Below are 15,904 nucleotides of genomic sequence, written 5' to 3'. Positions count from 1 at the left end.
TACAAATCTGAGGGAAGATATTTGCAGCTTCAGGCTGCTCTCATGGCGGATCAGAGGAGCAAAATTGTTGGTAGGTGTTATATTCACTGTCCTGATTGTTATTGTGAATGTTTTAAGAGGCTGGCAGGTGCAATTGAATAATGCAGTGTTATGTTCATCCTGTCACAGTACGGGATCAATTACCCAGCCAGCTTTTCAGCATCCCTCTCCAAATGTATCTACACCCTCAGAGCACTCTTTTTTTTGAGGAGTGCATCTATCTGCATCACTTATATGTGAAGGGCCTAGAGAGGCTTCCAGATGGTTTGAAAGCAATTAAGATAAAGTAAAAGACCACGTAATGAATAAACCCATTAAAGTATTAAATGTTATGAAGTAATTCATTAATCGATAATTGGAAAATAAATGAGACATTTGGACACAAAAGGCTACAAATGAGTAAATAAACCCAATAAAGATGTAATAAAATGTATGTATTTTAAAAATACATTAAGAAAAATACTTTAAAGGTCCACTTGGTAATCTTCAGACTATATAAATTACAAATATGTTTACATAGTTGAAAAGTTGATTTATCAGTATAAACCTTTTTCTAAGTTTATCATAATTGACAATACACACCTATTTACTCTTGTGTTTACAAACATGAGAGAGGTAATCATACCATTAACAGCATCAGAAAACATCTGCATACAGTACAGCTGTATAGTGTTTGCCCCTGTATTTGGGGACTCAATTTAGGAATCACTGCAGGTTCCAATTCTGTGTTTTGGAATTTAGTGGGACTAAGGAGATTTAACCCTAACCCGAACAACTGGATCACAGATTGTGCTTCCAATACAGTAAATTATATAATTCGTGATTTAAAGAAGACCAGCTACAATTTTTAAAAAGCACAACAAAAGAGGACATTTTTTTTTTACTGGATTCACTAAAGCAGTATTTTTCTGACCTGATAATCTATTGTCTTTTATTAATTCCTCTTTCACTTCTTCTTCTCGTGATGGGGCAGCAAATGGACTCAGATTCTTAAATTTGATTTTGCAACGCTACAAAATAATAGACCACGTGAATTAGCTTCAGTAACTTCATCAATATATTAATATATATATATATATATATATATATATAATATTATATAAATATTTTCTAACTTTTTACGTAAAATGCCACCTTATACACTCATTAGGACGCACATGGGGCCGAGTGCGCGCGCATGTTCCCGTCCAGGACTGCCCATTCCACCTTAAAACCCCTCTCGAGTGAAACTTTTCGCTGTAATCCGTCGGTCCACCTTAAGCGCACACGCAAACGCAGGAGGCGTACAGCGAGGTTTCCGCTTCTCAGTTGGGCTCGGACCGCGGCTCACGAAAAACGCCGTGTGTAACGTGCAAGGTTGACGCACTAAGGTAAGAAAAAAGGAAAAAAAGAAAAAAAACAAGCGAACCAACCGAGCAAAAAAGATGTCTGAATCCAAGTACCGCGAGTGGATCCTGGACACTATCGACTCGCTGCGGTCGCGGAAAGCCCGGCCGGACTTGGAGAGGATTTGCCGAATGGTCCGGAGACGACACGGGTCCGAGCCCGACCGAACCTGCGCAGAACTGGAGAAACTGATACAGGAACAAACCGTGTTGAAAGTTAACTACAAGGGCTCTATATCATACCGAAACGCCGCCAAGGTTCAGCGGAGAAGCAGAAAAAAAGACGATGTAACGTTAACGACGGCTGCGAGAAGGAGCGCGGTGGAAGAAGCCAGTCATTCTGACTTAAGCAACGGGGACAGCGCTTTCGGTCCTGTGGACCAGGACGAGGAGGATTTGGAGGTATGTTGAGGTTGATGCGAGGAGACATGTTTAACGAGCTCACATCTCATTGTCATATCACGTCATAGCAAATTAACAGGTGGAGATATAAGCACGTTACGGGCTGTGTGTGGTTTGCAAAATAAACGTCTTTTTGTTTTGTGTCTGTACACGGGGAGTGGTGAGGGGAGTGATTTGCAAGTGCACCCAAAACTGCCGCAGACGGGGAGCGGCGGTTGGACCTCGCTCGAGCGCTGCCGAGGTGGAGAAGAAAAAAAACAGAAGGTGCGCGTGTACTCAGAGTGTGGCATATTTTACGTAGCCCCGGTTGAAAAGCACTTTAAACGGACGATGCAGACGAACAAGCAGAAGACAGGAAAAGTTGCACCGTCCTGTCCGTCCGCAACAGCCCGGTTGAGCCTCCATTATCAGCAGCAGAAAGCGCTTTTCAAGCCCCAAACTCGGCGTTGAGCGAAGGGGAGGAGGGAGGAGGGTGGGGGGAGGCTGTGTCAAGCTCACAAGAAACGAGTAGCTTGAGGCCGGAAGTTGACGAATTGCTTTCAAAAATAAGAGTGTCAAAATTCGCGTTCGCCAATGAAAGTTTTATTTTGAAAGCTGAGGGCGGAAACACGTGTTTTCATTCTCACTTACTTGTCAATGTGGGAGTGGGTGAAGGAAAAAAAGTCTTAAACACCGCGGATGTAGGAGCCTGATGGGGGACGCTGGGACATTGTTGGGTTGTTGATTGTGTTTTTTTTCCTAGGAAGAAAACGAGCACAGCGATCCCAGGCAAAACAGCAAATGAACCTAGAACCATGCCCAGACACACACATATTTCGCCTGTCCGTGACGAGATGTCACCCCTTCCGTCTGGACTTTAAAATATGCCCATCACTATGTTTTGTCCCGTAAAACAGCAAGAAAACCGATCATTATCAGTGCCAAAGTACTCATAATAAACGTATATGCAGTTCATGTGTGCAAACTCCGTCTATTTCTCGAGTGATGTACGATTGCCGACGCAGTGCATAAAGTCGAACCCCTAGCTCCATTGACACGGTTCCAAGCCCGGTCACGTCTAATGCTTGGTGTTAGCTGTTGTTATGGCCTCTCTCGTCCCGTACAGCAATGGCATCCCTTCTCCGTGTGTGTCAACTATTTGTTGACAGTATTTTAAGATGAACCACAGCACTGCAAAGTAATGAAATACAGGAGCCAGTAACAATGTGTGAGACCTGAAGTAACGTAAAGCGACCGCAAACTGTTCGTCCAGCTCTAGATGGCGGATGCGCCTGTCCGATTTGGGTTAAGCTGAGATCAAATTGACTTTGTTCCCTGAAAGGCGTGTGTGTCGCTACAAAACGGACGCCTGGTTACTTTGGACTGGCTGCTTCTCGGGGCTTGTTATCCAGGTTTTACCCGAATACGAGGGTCAAATGTAGACAGTGACGTGTCCGATAACGGACTCATTTGCGTTACTCTTTCTGTTCCGTCGCTTTTACAGTAAATCGTTGACCCGGTGCAAAGTCAAAGTAGACTATAATCGAAGCGGCTGGTGCTCGCTGTGATCGGAGTGCTGCGTTGATCTTCCTGTCGAGTTAAAGCTCGTTTTTTTTTTTTGGTATCTCCGATCTGCTTTACCGCGGCTCGGCCCCGGGAAGCGCTCCGGTAAAGACCACAGACACAATGGCGAGGTCTTTACCGCGGCTCCCCAACTCCATGCGCACTTTGGAGGAAATTTGAGAAAAACCAAAAAAAAAAACGCCTCCCATCGGCCCTGTGCTCCCGTGTGTTACAATGATCAGTCATAAGGCCTGTAAAGACGGGGACGCACCGAGCATATCGGCTGTGTTTGTGAACCGAGATGAGAATCATGCTGGATTGAGATCCTCGGCGGCATCGTGTTTTTGTGACCGTGTCTCGGTGAAAGTTATGTGAAATGCAGTGCGATGGGGTGAATGCCATACAAGCGGCTCCTCTCACAGGAGCGGGGCGGGCTTTAGTGCGCTCTTGTGCTCGACTGCTGGGTCTTGGACACGCAGTCGCACACAAGGTAATTTTTCACTCAGGGCGCCGTCGACCCCCCCCCCCCAACAAAGGAATGAGTGCGTACGTAAAAACTAGTTGTATGCAGTCACATAACGTTATACAGCATGTGTTAAATTCTGTGGAGACACATTTGAGGTGGCAGGGCTCAGACTGTCTGCGGAGAATACACACTGCACCGCGGAAAGGGACGGAGGCATCCAAAGGCAATAATTTACCACCATAGCGGTCAAATTGCGACATCTGTACGAGCGTGTTTTCATGTGACACGTTCAGCCTACAATTAGTACTCAGTTATGACAACAACCCCTAATACCCTTTCAGGGTGTATCGGCTTTTTAAGTTTCTGTTAGATTATGAACTTCATTGTTTATAAAGGCTTTTCTTCCACTGAATTAAATGTTTCTTATTCATTTCTTCACTGAAGCTTAACTCTCCACTGATCCAAGCAAAGATAAAGACATACTTGATCTATGCTTGTTTAATTCTGTACCCACCTGAGATGATTTAAAATGTCATATCATGTAAATATTTCATATAATGTAGTTCATGCAGAGATTACAATAAAAAAAATACATTAGGATAAAATTATATGTTGCACCTATGTTTATGTTTTGTAGGCTGACACCTCTATGGCAATGGACACAGACAGTAATGCAGATGAGGAGGGGGCTGATGAGAGCCGGGATGGGCAGGACGGGCCCTCTCCTGGCCGCACGTATGAAGATGCCGTGGTGCACTGTGCCTCTGTGCGAGCCGCCTCTGCCCCCTGCTCTCCCTCTGGCACTCGGCCTGGCCCCGGCCCTGGCTGCAGCCCTGGCTCGGGGCTGGACTGTGTCTCTTTCCAGAAGGCTGGTGAGAGGCCCAGCTCCTTGCCCCCCTCCAGCCCCAGGGCCCTCGCACACAATGACTGGGCTTATGATTCTGCTGTCTGCCCAGCGGAGCGCCAGCACCCAGGAATGCAGAGAGACAAAGGTATTCACACTGCTAGACACAGTGTAATATGCATACCCGGCATTATGAAGCACTGTAATATTGTTTTATGTGCATGCTTTATGCTTAGTTTTTCCACTGGATATGAGATGGGGATGGAAGCTTTTAACCAACTAGATAATTATTTGTGGGGTGACATAGTTGTTGACAGCAGAAATGCCTTATCTAATGTAAGGTAGACACAGAGTTGTTGGAGAAAATAATGCAGAAAATAATGCATTTCCATTGGCTTGTTTGTGCCAGTTATTGAGGTTTAGTGAAAAATGTCAAAAACGTGTAAGAACTGTCAGTTGAATTAGTTATTAATTATTAAACAAATCATTCGGGTGAATTTAAACTAAATAAGTCAATATGGATGAGATCCATGTGTGATTTAAGTGGTTCACTCTGTTAGCAGCAGCCACGAAGCCAGCAATCAACTCTACCACCACCAGCCCCTGTGCTTTAAAGAACAACGTGAAGAAAGAAGATGGAGGCAAGGTGGAGGATAGCAGCCTTTCGTCTGACCAGTTGGTACCAGACTATGCAGCACGAATGGTAATTGGCCTGTTTTTCCTTTGTGACAAACAACACCACCTGTATGCCTCCCGCTTTGATCTCTCTGCTTTCTACCTGACATTTTCATGTTTCATTTGTTGTTGTTGTTTTGTTTCCGTATCAGGATGAGACCAGGAGTGTAACCGATGGAAGACCACAGACAGTGTCTCTGCCACCTGACAACTGTGAGTTACATAGTTTCCCATTTATAAAGATGCTGTGTAGTCTCCAGTTGTTTTGCAGAAAACAGGTCACTCCACTTCTATCTCTTTTTGGAAAATGGTTTCTAATAAAATACACACATGTTAAGGGCATTACCTGCTGATTGCTTATGTTTCAAAGACCATCCTGGTTATTATTTGGCCTCTAGCACTAGGGCTGCCTGGAGGCTCACTCAAGATTTTTTGAATGCTTCACAAGCTTGTACCGCTGCCGTCGATCCAGGTGGTTCTCACTTTGACTGTTCAAAGTCGTCACTCTGAACATGCTGCCTTTGTGCAATACTGCACCATTAAAGGTAGTGGTGTGTAGGGGTGGAAATCTGCAGACTTGATACAGTTTGATTCTGTCTTGAAGCTGATGCATCTTGATGTCCAGTCAAGAAGAATCACTACATGATCATATGACAAACACAAAGCTACAGAGGGTTTCTAAATCTATCTGTTTAAATGCTTTTAGAGCAGTTTGGTTGATAATATGTATGTTTACATATGGTTCTTAATAATTATGAACTGCTCTATTTATATTTGACCTATATTTTATGTACACGTTTGCTGATAAGCAAGACTACATAAAACTTTCAGATTTTTCTACTGACTTGATGAAAATTTGCTAGAGGTAAAGTTCCCGTCCACCACCTCAGAGATATAAGGTTTGATACCCAGTAAGTTTCGTCTAGCTTGTTTGTATTTTAACAATGAGCACAATTTGTTGTTTGTGTAGTCGGATGCTTACAGAGTTTGTTTCTTTGTTGAAAATCTGAAATTTGACATGCTAGCTTTTAATGCAAGAGAAGTAGTTATAGATTTTTCCTCCTTAGTGAGAGATTAACAAGAGACTTCCAAGGAAATGACAAATGCAGCGTAACAGAAAGGAACAACACCAACATATTTTTACCACTGCACAGGTACCATGTCACTGTGTGCTTTACCTGTGCTGGGCCTGGATGTAGTTTGACTGGGATTAGTATCCATGTAAAAAATTGTGGCTTCATGCTTGTCATGCATCACATGCAGGAGAACAGCCTTGGCAGCATCCTGTGAAAGTGGGCTGGTATAGTAAGGGTGCTGTATTAATACTCAGCCACTGTACCCTCACTGTTCTGAACCATGAACAGTCTAATAGAAAAACATAGTGTGCCGTGACAGTAGAGGTCTCAGTGTGGCATATTAGCACCACGGGAAAAGCATCATTTCCATTTTGTCAGAACTCTGCTCCCATTTGTTCAACATCACACCAGTGAATGTCAAGGAACCGAAGCTGCTTATTTAAAACCCCAGAATTTCTTTTTAATTTAATTTAATTTTTATCTAATTTATTTTGCACATTGAATTGGCAAACAATAGAGCACAGTTGTCATATTAACCCTCCTCTGTCTCTCTAATAGTGCGTCTTTTGAACTGAGCTCCCTTTTTAATTGCACATTTGAGTAGATCAGGTTTTATGAATGATGTGGGGCCTCAAGATAGACATGTGGCTGTGGCTGGTCATTGCATGTGTCATGTTGATATGACAAGAAATACAAATGGATGGAATTTGCTGTGAAAAGTAACAAGTGCAGAGGTCTCTGATGCCAAGAAAATAGTAATGTTCCCCATATATACTATATATACTGTAATACTGATGTGTTTCTCTTACATTTTGTCAAACCGTAATACAAAGTGAAATTGACTCTGTATTGTGATCATTAAAGAAATACAGTCAGTAATTAAGGTTTCTCCCAGAGCATGTCCTAATTTCCATTAAATGCAGTGCTCTATTGTTGTAAAATTTGCTGATCATTTATAATATTTCATTTTTTTCCATTTTGATTACAGGTGCATTTAAAAAGAAGATAGATATATTGCCTTTTACAACAGCTGAAGACGGTCTTCTGAATGGTGGTAAAGGTGATGAAGTGTGAGTATCTTGTTATTAAACAAGTCTTTACATTCTCCACTGAGATGCATTTTAGCCAATTCATCAGTCATGTCCCCCCCTCCACACTTTTTGTCACCTGATCTTCATCCAGCTCTGTGAAGAAGGAGAAGATGAGCCAGAACTTGTTGCAGTGGACTGTGGCAGATGTGGCCAGTTACTTCTCAGCTGCAGGCTTTCCAGAGCAGGCCATGGCGTTTCGAACACAGGTTAGTGCACCACCACAAGCTGCCACAGAGGGCGCTACATGTATGCTGAAAACCAAACATCCCATCACCCAATTCATTTTTAGAGGCAGTTTATACATAGTGTGTTGCATTGCCTAAAAGAAGTGTGTGTTGTGACCAGTACCAGTTTATTTGTGCACATCGAGCTGCATGGTAAAGGCTGCAAGAAAAGAAAACTGGCTGTCTTGAGAGTGATTGGGAAAATACACTTTTCTCAAGATGACTGTAGGGGTTCAGTAGCCGATATCATTTTTAACACTGAGTCCTGATGGCTCCTAAAATATTAGTAAAATACACTAAGCATTCAGCACCCCCCTTTAGAAACCCAAGGGTGACATTAACTGAGAAGCATGTTTTTTTTTCTCTCACCAACAGGAAATTGATGGGAAGTCCCTTCTCCTGATGCAGCGCAGTGATGTGTTGACTGGTTTGTCCATTCGACTCGGCCCTGCCCTCAAAATCTACGAGCGCCATGTAAAGGTCCTGCAGAGGACCCACTTCCTGGAATACGAAGACCTCTGAAGTGGTGATTCACATGGCAGAAAATGCTGCATTGACCCAAACATGCATGCAGTGCCCTCTCCCATCCGGATCCTGCCACCCACCTTCATATACAGCATATGTAGAGGGTGAGTGGAGGCGGAAATGCTGCGGTGGAATGAACTTTCACTGTGAGAATGACCAGAAACTGAAAGACAGTCATCCTACCTCTCATTACGGTCTTTGGTTTTTAAATAATTGTCATTTTGCCCATGTGACCACATAGTGAAGGGAAGAGACTGCTACGACCAGAGTGTGTTGTAAAGTGGAGGAGCAATGACCTCTCTGCAATAGTAAAAGATGGGTAATGCAGCCAGGGAAGAGGACTCAACCTTGCACCAAGTGCACCACCTATGGGCTACTATACTCATACAGACCAGACTGCATAGTGCTGTAGCAAAGTGCTGTCACAGTTTTGGGTCCACAAGAAAATGTGGGTTTGTTGCGGTTTTGAAATTTCTCCCAGTGTCCTCCCTCTACCTACCACGGTACCTTCTGTCAGTCCAGAAACAGTTTGTAACTCACACAGATCAACAAAAAGCACAGGTGCTGTGCACTTTTCTTTACTCATATGATGGGTTGATGTAAATGTCATCAAAGTGCTGGGGAAGTCAGACTATCTACATATCTGCATCAAAAGTCAACAGAGTCTGATTCCTGACTTATCATGTCACCAATAGCTGCTGATGTTGGATTACGTCTTCAGTGTCTCTGTAACACTGAGATATAACCAATATGATATACTACTACTTGCTGGCAAGGCAATATGATGCGTGTTGTTTTTTTTTTTGTTTTATCTTGTTTAGAAATGACTGTGGTCCAATTTAATACAGTTGCATTCTGGGGAACAATTTCACAACGACGTGACCAGAAAATTTACAGCTTAATGGAATTTGCTTTCATACATAAGCAAAGTAAAGTAATGAACTTGTGGGGAATGTTATTGTGATACTGAATATATTGTTTTACATTCAATCCAGCTGCTCAGTGCCTGTTTACAGAGCAGATATGTTGATCAAATGCAATATTTTATGTTCTCATCCATTTATAATTTTGTCATGTTTCTCTGTGTTATGATCTAAGCCAGCCACTTGAATTGTAACATTCCATATGATGTAGTCTACATCTGCAATGTATCTCCTCCCCTTTTTATCTGTAACACTGACACTTCTTCCAGAGTCACAAATAAAGTTCGTGTCGCTCTGTTCAGTCACTGGTTTTGTGATACAGTTTATTATCTTTGTATCAACAGTTAAACCTAAAAGCAATTGTTTCAACAGGAGCCTTCAGTCTCAATCAAATATCGTAAACAAACTTTGCACTGCAGATAAAATTCCTGCTCAAGACTGAACACTTTCTTCACACATAAAAATTGCAGCAGGAGTATTTTCAGTAACACAAAAATCCTTCATTTATTCTGAAGGTTTAGTTGATGCAGCCTTCTGTGAAATACACATTCAGTGAAAATGGAATAGAAATGGTGAATTAAATTGTCTTTTTTTGCATTTTTCCAGTGTCCTGTATCCAATTTTTTGAAGCACCAAAACATAGTCCAACTTGTTTTGTAGCAGCACAAATTATCAGATTAGTACAAAAATAACAGGTTGGAAAGAGCACCGACTGCACAAAAATGTACAAAAAAACAAAAACCACTGATAATGATTTGTTGACTGAAACTTGGTCTTTTCGCTTTTTCAGCTGAATACCTTCTGCAGTACAATCATCTTGTGTAAATAAGAGGTGTATTTTTGTAGGATGTGTGTGTGCATGCTGTCAGCAGTGTTTTCCCTCTCTATTATTTTCCCTGTGCCAGAAATACACTCGATCCATGTACAGACAAAAAGAAAGGCGTTTTCCTCACCCGTGGTGGAAGACATGGGAATCAGAAAACGATTTCTAATCCAGATCTAATAGAACCACCGTAGTGTAAAGGTCACTTGGATCAGTCAGATCCAATTGTGAGCTGCATGAGGCCACACATTTATCAGCTCCAGGCTGCATACGTTGACAATCCAGATTACCCCCTTTATTTCCCAGCTCTGTGGGAAACATCACTGAATATTTTAAAACTTATCAAAGGAGCAAAATAAAAATGACATTTTTCATCTCTCTCTTCAAGATCACATACATCATTAAATTAAGACTTTGCTGTATTTAACTCTAAAGGCTTCCCTTGCCAGTAACAGTCCTGCATCCACCAGTCCTGTAACTGCCACTCCTTGTTATGGAGTGACATGCAAGAAAATATTACATGGACTTCATACGACCAAAATGTATCCATGCTGTTAACCTCAGCACACACATTCTGACATCCAAATGGATGTAGCGGCCACTAAAAAGGGACCCAATCAGCGAGGAGTTGGATGCGTGTAGCAGCAAAGGTCGGATGTGTGTAGCACTGCCGGGCTCTAAAGGAGGAAGGGGAGTATGGAGGAGCGCAGGGTCGGATAATCTCTGAACTCCTTTAAGTAGCTGCGGTGTTTGCCTCTGGCCCACACAGTCATCTGGATAAACGCCACGAGAGTGAAGAAACCCACTGGCACACACTGGGTCATCACCGTGAAGCCGATCCAGGAGCCCAGCTGTGAGTAATAAGCACACACACACACATATTGAGATTTATGGTAGAAGTGTAAATTGTAACCAGTAGATGGCAGCAAAAGTGCATCTTATATTGCAAGGATAAAATACAGTATAAGCTGCCAGGTTACAACAGCGTTTAACAGCTGGCTTCAGTATTTCAGTGTAAAAATGTAAAAATCCTATTGATTAAATTTACCATATTCTTATATACAGATTTGTATTCATAAATACAAGACATTGACAAAATAATAATAAAAAAAAAATCATAGATTATTATGATGTGAAAACATAACTTTTTGGGAAATCTTTTTACATCACCTTTGATTTCATTGAAATTTGAAAATAATTTTAACCTAAAATTGTGTATGAGTGGATCTGCTCACCTCGTATGTGTAGTTCGGACAAGAGACCAGCCAAAAAATCCATGTGAAAGGATTTTTCGTTGGATAAGGAATCTTCTTGGTTTTTGAACCTGAGATGAGAGGGAAACAGAAATTAAACTTCACACTGCTCCTCCTTCTTTAAAATTGACCCTAAAAATGCCAATAAATAGCATCTATCATTGTTACAAAATGCTCACCTGGAGGTTTGAGGTTACGAAGTGTAATGTGGATGGAAAAATTCCCCACTTGACAGAACTGTGAGAATAAAGACATTTGAAGATGAGCATCCATAAGATATCAGGTTTGATATATGGGAAATGACTTTACTGAGTCAGCAAAATACAACTTGCACATATATCAAACTCACCAAGAAGATGTAAAGTCCTATATTCACCTGCTGCTGCCCGTAATCTGTCGATGTTTCACAGAAAAATAGATTAAGATGGAAGTCAACTGCAACTGATGAGTTATAGAGAGAATTGCAGTGGTCAGCACTTACAGGGTGGGGTGTAGAGAGGGTGGTTAATGTAATACGCCATCCAAGCTGCAGAGCACCAGTAATAGCCGCAGTTCTGGAATAGAAAGTGGGCTGTAATAAGTCAGCATGTCATGATAAGTCTGCATATACATTTGATTTAGATTTCTGAGAATAATAAATACCATGTTCAAAAGGTCAAAGTATGCAACTCACTCACCTTAAATATGTTTCTGAGAGGCATGGTCCCATGGGAGATACGATGGACAAACAGTGTCTCCAAAATCCTCTTGACGTAGTGAAAGGAGTGACACATGCAGGCCAAGCTGCAACAGGACACACATACACACACATACACACACACACACACACACACACACACACATACACACACACACACACACGTGCACTTACATATTTAGCTATGATTCATACATTGCCCCGCTGCAGTCCATTACACTTGGCCCTGACTCAGTGTCAACACACCAATAAGCTGCACAACCGTTTGTCATGTTGAGGGGGCATTTGTGCAAAGCCTGGGATTGTGTGATACACAGCAGCAACATCGCAACAACAGATCCCTGAAAACATAAGCAAGCTGACACTCACTGTACGATCCACTGCTTGCTGCTGGTGAAGTCATATTTCGGGGAGTAGATGAAGGGGAGGCGGAAGTAGAACATTAAGTAGATGATCAGTGGACCTGCACACTCCGTCAGGAACACCTGGAGTGAGTAGCGAAAACACAAGTGTTTTTAATTTAGTTTTTTCTTGATTTGCAACTAGATTCATGAGAAGTGCAAAACGTCGCTCTAACCACTAAAATTATAATCATTTCTCCCACCAGCACTAAACCAGTTAAACCAGCACTTCCTGGTCTAAACCCCCCCGCCAAAGGGAGAACATGCAATTGACACAAGTATCTTGAAGCAAAAACAAGTCTATCTACTTCTCCTCAGGACTGACAACCATTCACTACAGCAATAATAATATTCAACATGTGCCCATGGGGCAAATGAGACACTAAGACAGCTTGTAAAAACAGCTTTTCACAAATGATACAATCAAGCGAAGCAGCACAGCTGACAGTGAAATCGATCCCTGAATCAGCACCGTGAGCAGAGAGCTAGGCTCAACATGCCTGACCAATAGCTACTGGTGATCTCAGCTGTGGCGCTTTCATGCCCCTCCGCCCACACTGGCATAAAGCCTGGCAGGGCGCTGGGGGTTGTGTCAGGGTTGGTAAGGACAGGGTATGTAGAGAGTGGGTGGGCAAGGTTGAGTAAAGAGGTGCAGTGAAAGGCAAATGAGAGGTCATGGGGATAAACACCTTGGGGAGAAATGGGGCCATGAGATTATATATCCTGGGACAGAGGACAGGCCGAGCGGGAGGTGAGAGAAAAACGAACCACAGCAAATCACCTCTATCTGTCACTGTGCATTGACATTTATATTCAAGAGTTATTGAGTGGGTGTGAGAGCGTGTGTTTATATTTAAAATACAAGCACATGTACTTGGATCAGAACTCAAAGACCATACCAGTGGTTTTGCATGCTTTTAATCCTCTGACTGCAAATCACACTCTGCAGACCGTTTTGAAAAGCAATCCTCTTTCCCTGCCAGTGATCTGATAAAAACAAACACTGAATTCTTGAACTAGTTTGTTGTAGGCTAGCTAAATCATACCCAGAAAAAAAAAAACATGCAAAAAAGGACCATGGGTAATCACGCAGTTTCATGCAATATAAACGTTGATGTTCAGAGAATCAGATCTTGAACGTTCAACAGATCAAAACACACACACTCAAAACTGAATTAAGACACACTCAAATCTTGGCAAGGCCCGGTGGACGTTTATTACCAGATACCTAAGGAAGGTGTGAATAAATCAAAAACACATAGTATGCTTTGATAATAGCTCACAGCAATGTAAAGCATCGACTAACACATGCAACACCGCTGTACAGTTCTAATATACATTGCACTCACAGTTCCCCATGTGAGCTGGGGTCCCAGGTCAGTGAAGTAGAAGCTGGCTGTGGTTCCCACAGGAAGTGTCTGGAGGATGTCCTCATCCCTGAGACACTTGGCCTCTGAGAAACATGACAGAAGAGACCAGACAGCATCACATAAATTCACAACCACACTTATCGTTCAACAGAGTTGCAGAATTTATGGAGAAAAGCACACATACTGGGATCCAAGCGCAGGGATTGTCTGGCTGGATACCACTTTGGATCTGTCGAAATGGAAAAGGGACTTCACTCATGGCTTTTGTTTGTTTTGTTTGGCTTTCACTGTAAATGAAAATGTCTTCATTTCTTAAATTTACTCACATGATTTATGAAACAAAGCTTTAATATCCAAAATAGTGGCAGTTGGCTCCACCTGAAATCAAAATGTAAAAATAAGCCATACTCAAGATGGTATCAGCAACAGTAGTACGCCATACTGACATTTACAAGTCAATTTACGACTAGATATACAAGAGCAGAAGTCACCAGTTTTACTTTCTTGCAGAAGTTTTCATTTGTTTTGGAATTTGTCAGACTTGCATTGAAGCTTTTTCATCTGCAATGCGATCCCTCTTGTTTTTGACACGACTCTGCACATTTGCACAAGCTGCTAATCATATGTGTGTGTGTCTGCCCGCTCGCTCGCCTGTTGGCCCTGGTGCAGCACATGGCACGTACTGTAGCTGGAACAGAAAATTCCAGTCAGATGAAGAGGGAATTCTCACCTCCTAACTGCAACCCTCGCTCAATAGAAACGTAACTGATAATGGCTGCACTTGACCAGGCCGCGCGTGAAGTAGATGATTATCTGTAAAATTACCCCGTCTGCTGATAGTGATGACTCTGTGCTTCTTGAGCTAAAACAAACACGTTTCCTCTGACTTCACTGCAAAGCAATCACAGTCTTTGCTCGTGCTACTTTTAGAACAGACGTAAGCTGTTTTAAATCATGTAACTGCGAGGTGATGAAATGTAGTCGTTTATCATAAAATCTTAGTTCTCAAGCAGCTTTTGGTGACTTTTGTACAAGACTTAAACATCTATAATCACAGGGTATTATTAGTCTCCTAAAATCGTTATGGTCAATATAAAAGGTGAGTGTAATCAGAAACCCTTGATCATGCGGACACTCACCTTATCCAGCAGCAAGAGTTTCTCCTTGGTCTTTTTGTCCAAGATCTCCACCTCAAAGTAAACTGTCCTTTTGGCCTTTTTGGGAGGTTTCGGTTTTGGCCTTGGGGTAGATTTCTTCTCGGTTTCTGTTCCAGTCACAGTCTTTGCCTCTAAGGCGAGAACATCCATGATAACGTTTGATCCCAACCCTCAGTAGCCTGTTGAAATAATCTGTGGTGGCCTCCACTGGTGAAATGCAGCAGCTCCCTGCTCTTCCCTCAACAGAACTGCCTGTCCAGCTGAAGTGTGTCTTCTTTGGTGTCTTTTGGACTCTCGGAATAGCCCTTCAGCTCCAGAGGAAGAGTGACGGAAATATGTGAGATCATAAACACTTTTTTCCCCCCCCAGATGGAGTGTATGTACGTTAGAGAGAGTGTTGGAAAGTGACAGTGAGGAGGAGCAGCAGGAGAGCTGGAACATGAAGTGAACCTGCTCCTCACCTGAATAGCAGCCTCTTCATGATCCACAACCCCCCACCCACCACCCCTTCATGCAACAAAACGCACCGAAGACGAAACTGGAGAGCCCTAAGACATAATCCATAGCGCGCCATTTGCAAGGCTAAATATAAGTTGCCTGATTTGCTCTGCAGCGGCTTGGTAACCTTGGGAAGCCACATACGGCCCTACCCAGTGTCAGATGCCAGTGTGCTCTCATTAGACCTATAAGACACATCTCTTGTCTGCTCTGCTCCTCGCTTGGTTACGCAGTGACGGGCTCCATTAAAAGCCTGATCGACGGGATGAAAGACCTCCACATGCCAACACCCCCTCCACCCCCCACCACCACCCCTTCATGCAACAAAACGCACCGAAGACGAAACTGGAGAGCCCTAAGACATAATCCATAGCGCGCCATTTGCAAGGCTAAATATAAGTTGCCTGATTTGCTCTGCAGCGGCTTGGTAACCTTGGGAAGCCACATACGGCCCTACCCAGTGTCAGATGCCAGTGTGCTCTCATTAGACCTATAAGACACATCTCTTGTCTG

At 42.8% G+C, this 15,904-nt stretch overlaps 2 protein-coding genes across 4 annotated transcripts; one reads left to right on the top strand and one right to left on the bottom strand.

The window, feature by feature from the left end:
• The first annotated feature begins 1,211 nt into the window (after positions 1-1,211).
• On the top strand, positions 1,212-9,493 carry samd1a (sterile alpha motif domain containing 1a). Of its 3 annotated transcripts, none has more exons than XM_056402180.1 (7): positions 1,212-1,826; positions 4,472-4,826; positions 5,242-5,381; positions 5,506-5,566; positions 7,418-7,499; positions 7,612-7,726; positions 8,120-9,493. In XM_056402180.1, the coding sequence occupies exons 1-7, from the start codon at positions 1,464-1,466 to the stop codon at positions 8,264-8,266; spliced, it is 1,263 nt and encodes a 420-aa protein (XP_056258155.1). In that variant the 5' UTR covers positions 1,212-1,463; the 3' UTR covers positions 8,267-9,493. The 3 variants fall into 3 exon arrangements, with proteins under 3 accessions (XP_056258155.1, XP_056258154.1, XP_056258156.1); XM_056402179.1 differs by having other exon boundaries at positions 1,276-1,826; positions 5,239-5,381; XM_056402181.1 differs by lacking the exon at positions 1,212-1,826 and adding an exon at positions 3,124-3,858 and having other exon boundaries at positions 5,239-5,381.
• Position 9,494: 1 nt separating this feature from the next.
• LOC130185621 (very-long-chain enoyl-CoA reductase-like) lies at positions 9,495-15,452 on the bottom strand. Its single transcript, XM_056402182.1, has 11 exons — positions 14,876-15,452; positions 14,063-14,114; positions 13,921-13,965; positions 13,716-13,819; positions 12,335-12,450; positions 11,946-12,051; positions 11,750-11,822; positions 11,618-11,661; positions 11,448-11,505; positions 11,251-11,339; positions 9,495-10,866 (listed from the first exon to the last, which is right to left on the bottom strand). The coding sequence occupies exons 1-11, from the start codon at positions 15,041-15,043 to the stop codon at positions 10,693-10,695; spliced, it is 1,029 nt and encodes a 342-aa protein (XP_056258157.1). The 5' UTR covers positions 15,044-15,452; the 3' UTR covers positions 9,495-10,692.
• Between the last annotated feature and the right edge of the window lie 452 nt (positions 15,453-15,904).

Source organism: Seriola aureovittata, chromosome 17 (assembly GCF_021018895.1).
Source record: "Seriola aureovittata isolate HTS-2021-v1 ecotype China chromosome 17, ASM2101889v1, whole genome shotgun sequence".
In the NCBI taxonomy this organism is placed as follows: Eukaryota; Metazoa; Chordata; class Actinopteri; order Carangiformes; family Carangidae; genus Seriola; species Seriola aureovittata.
This window is presented reverse-complemented; position numbering and strand designations above follow the sequence as displayed.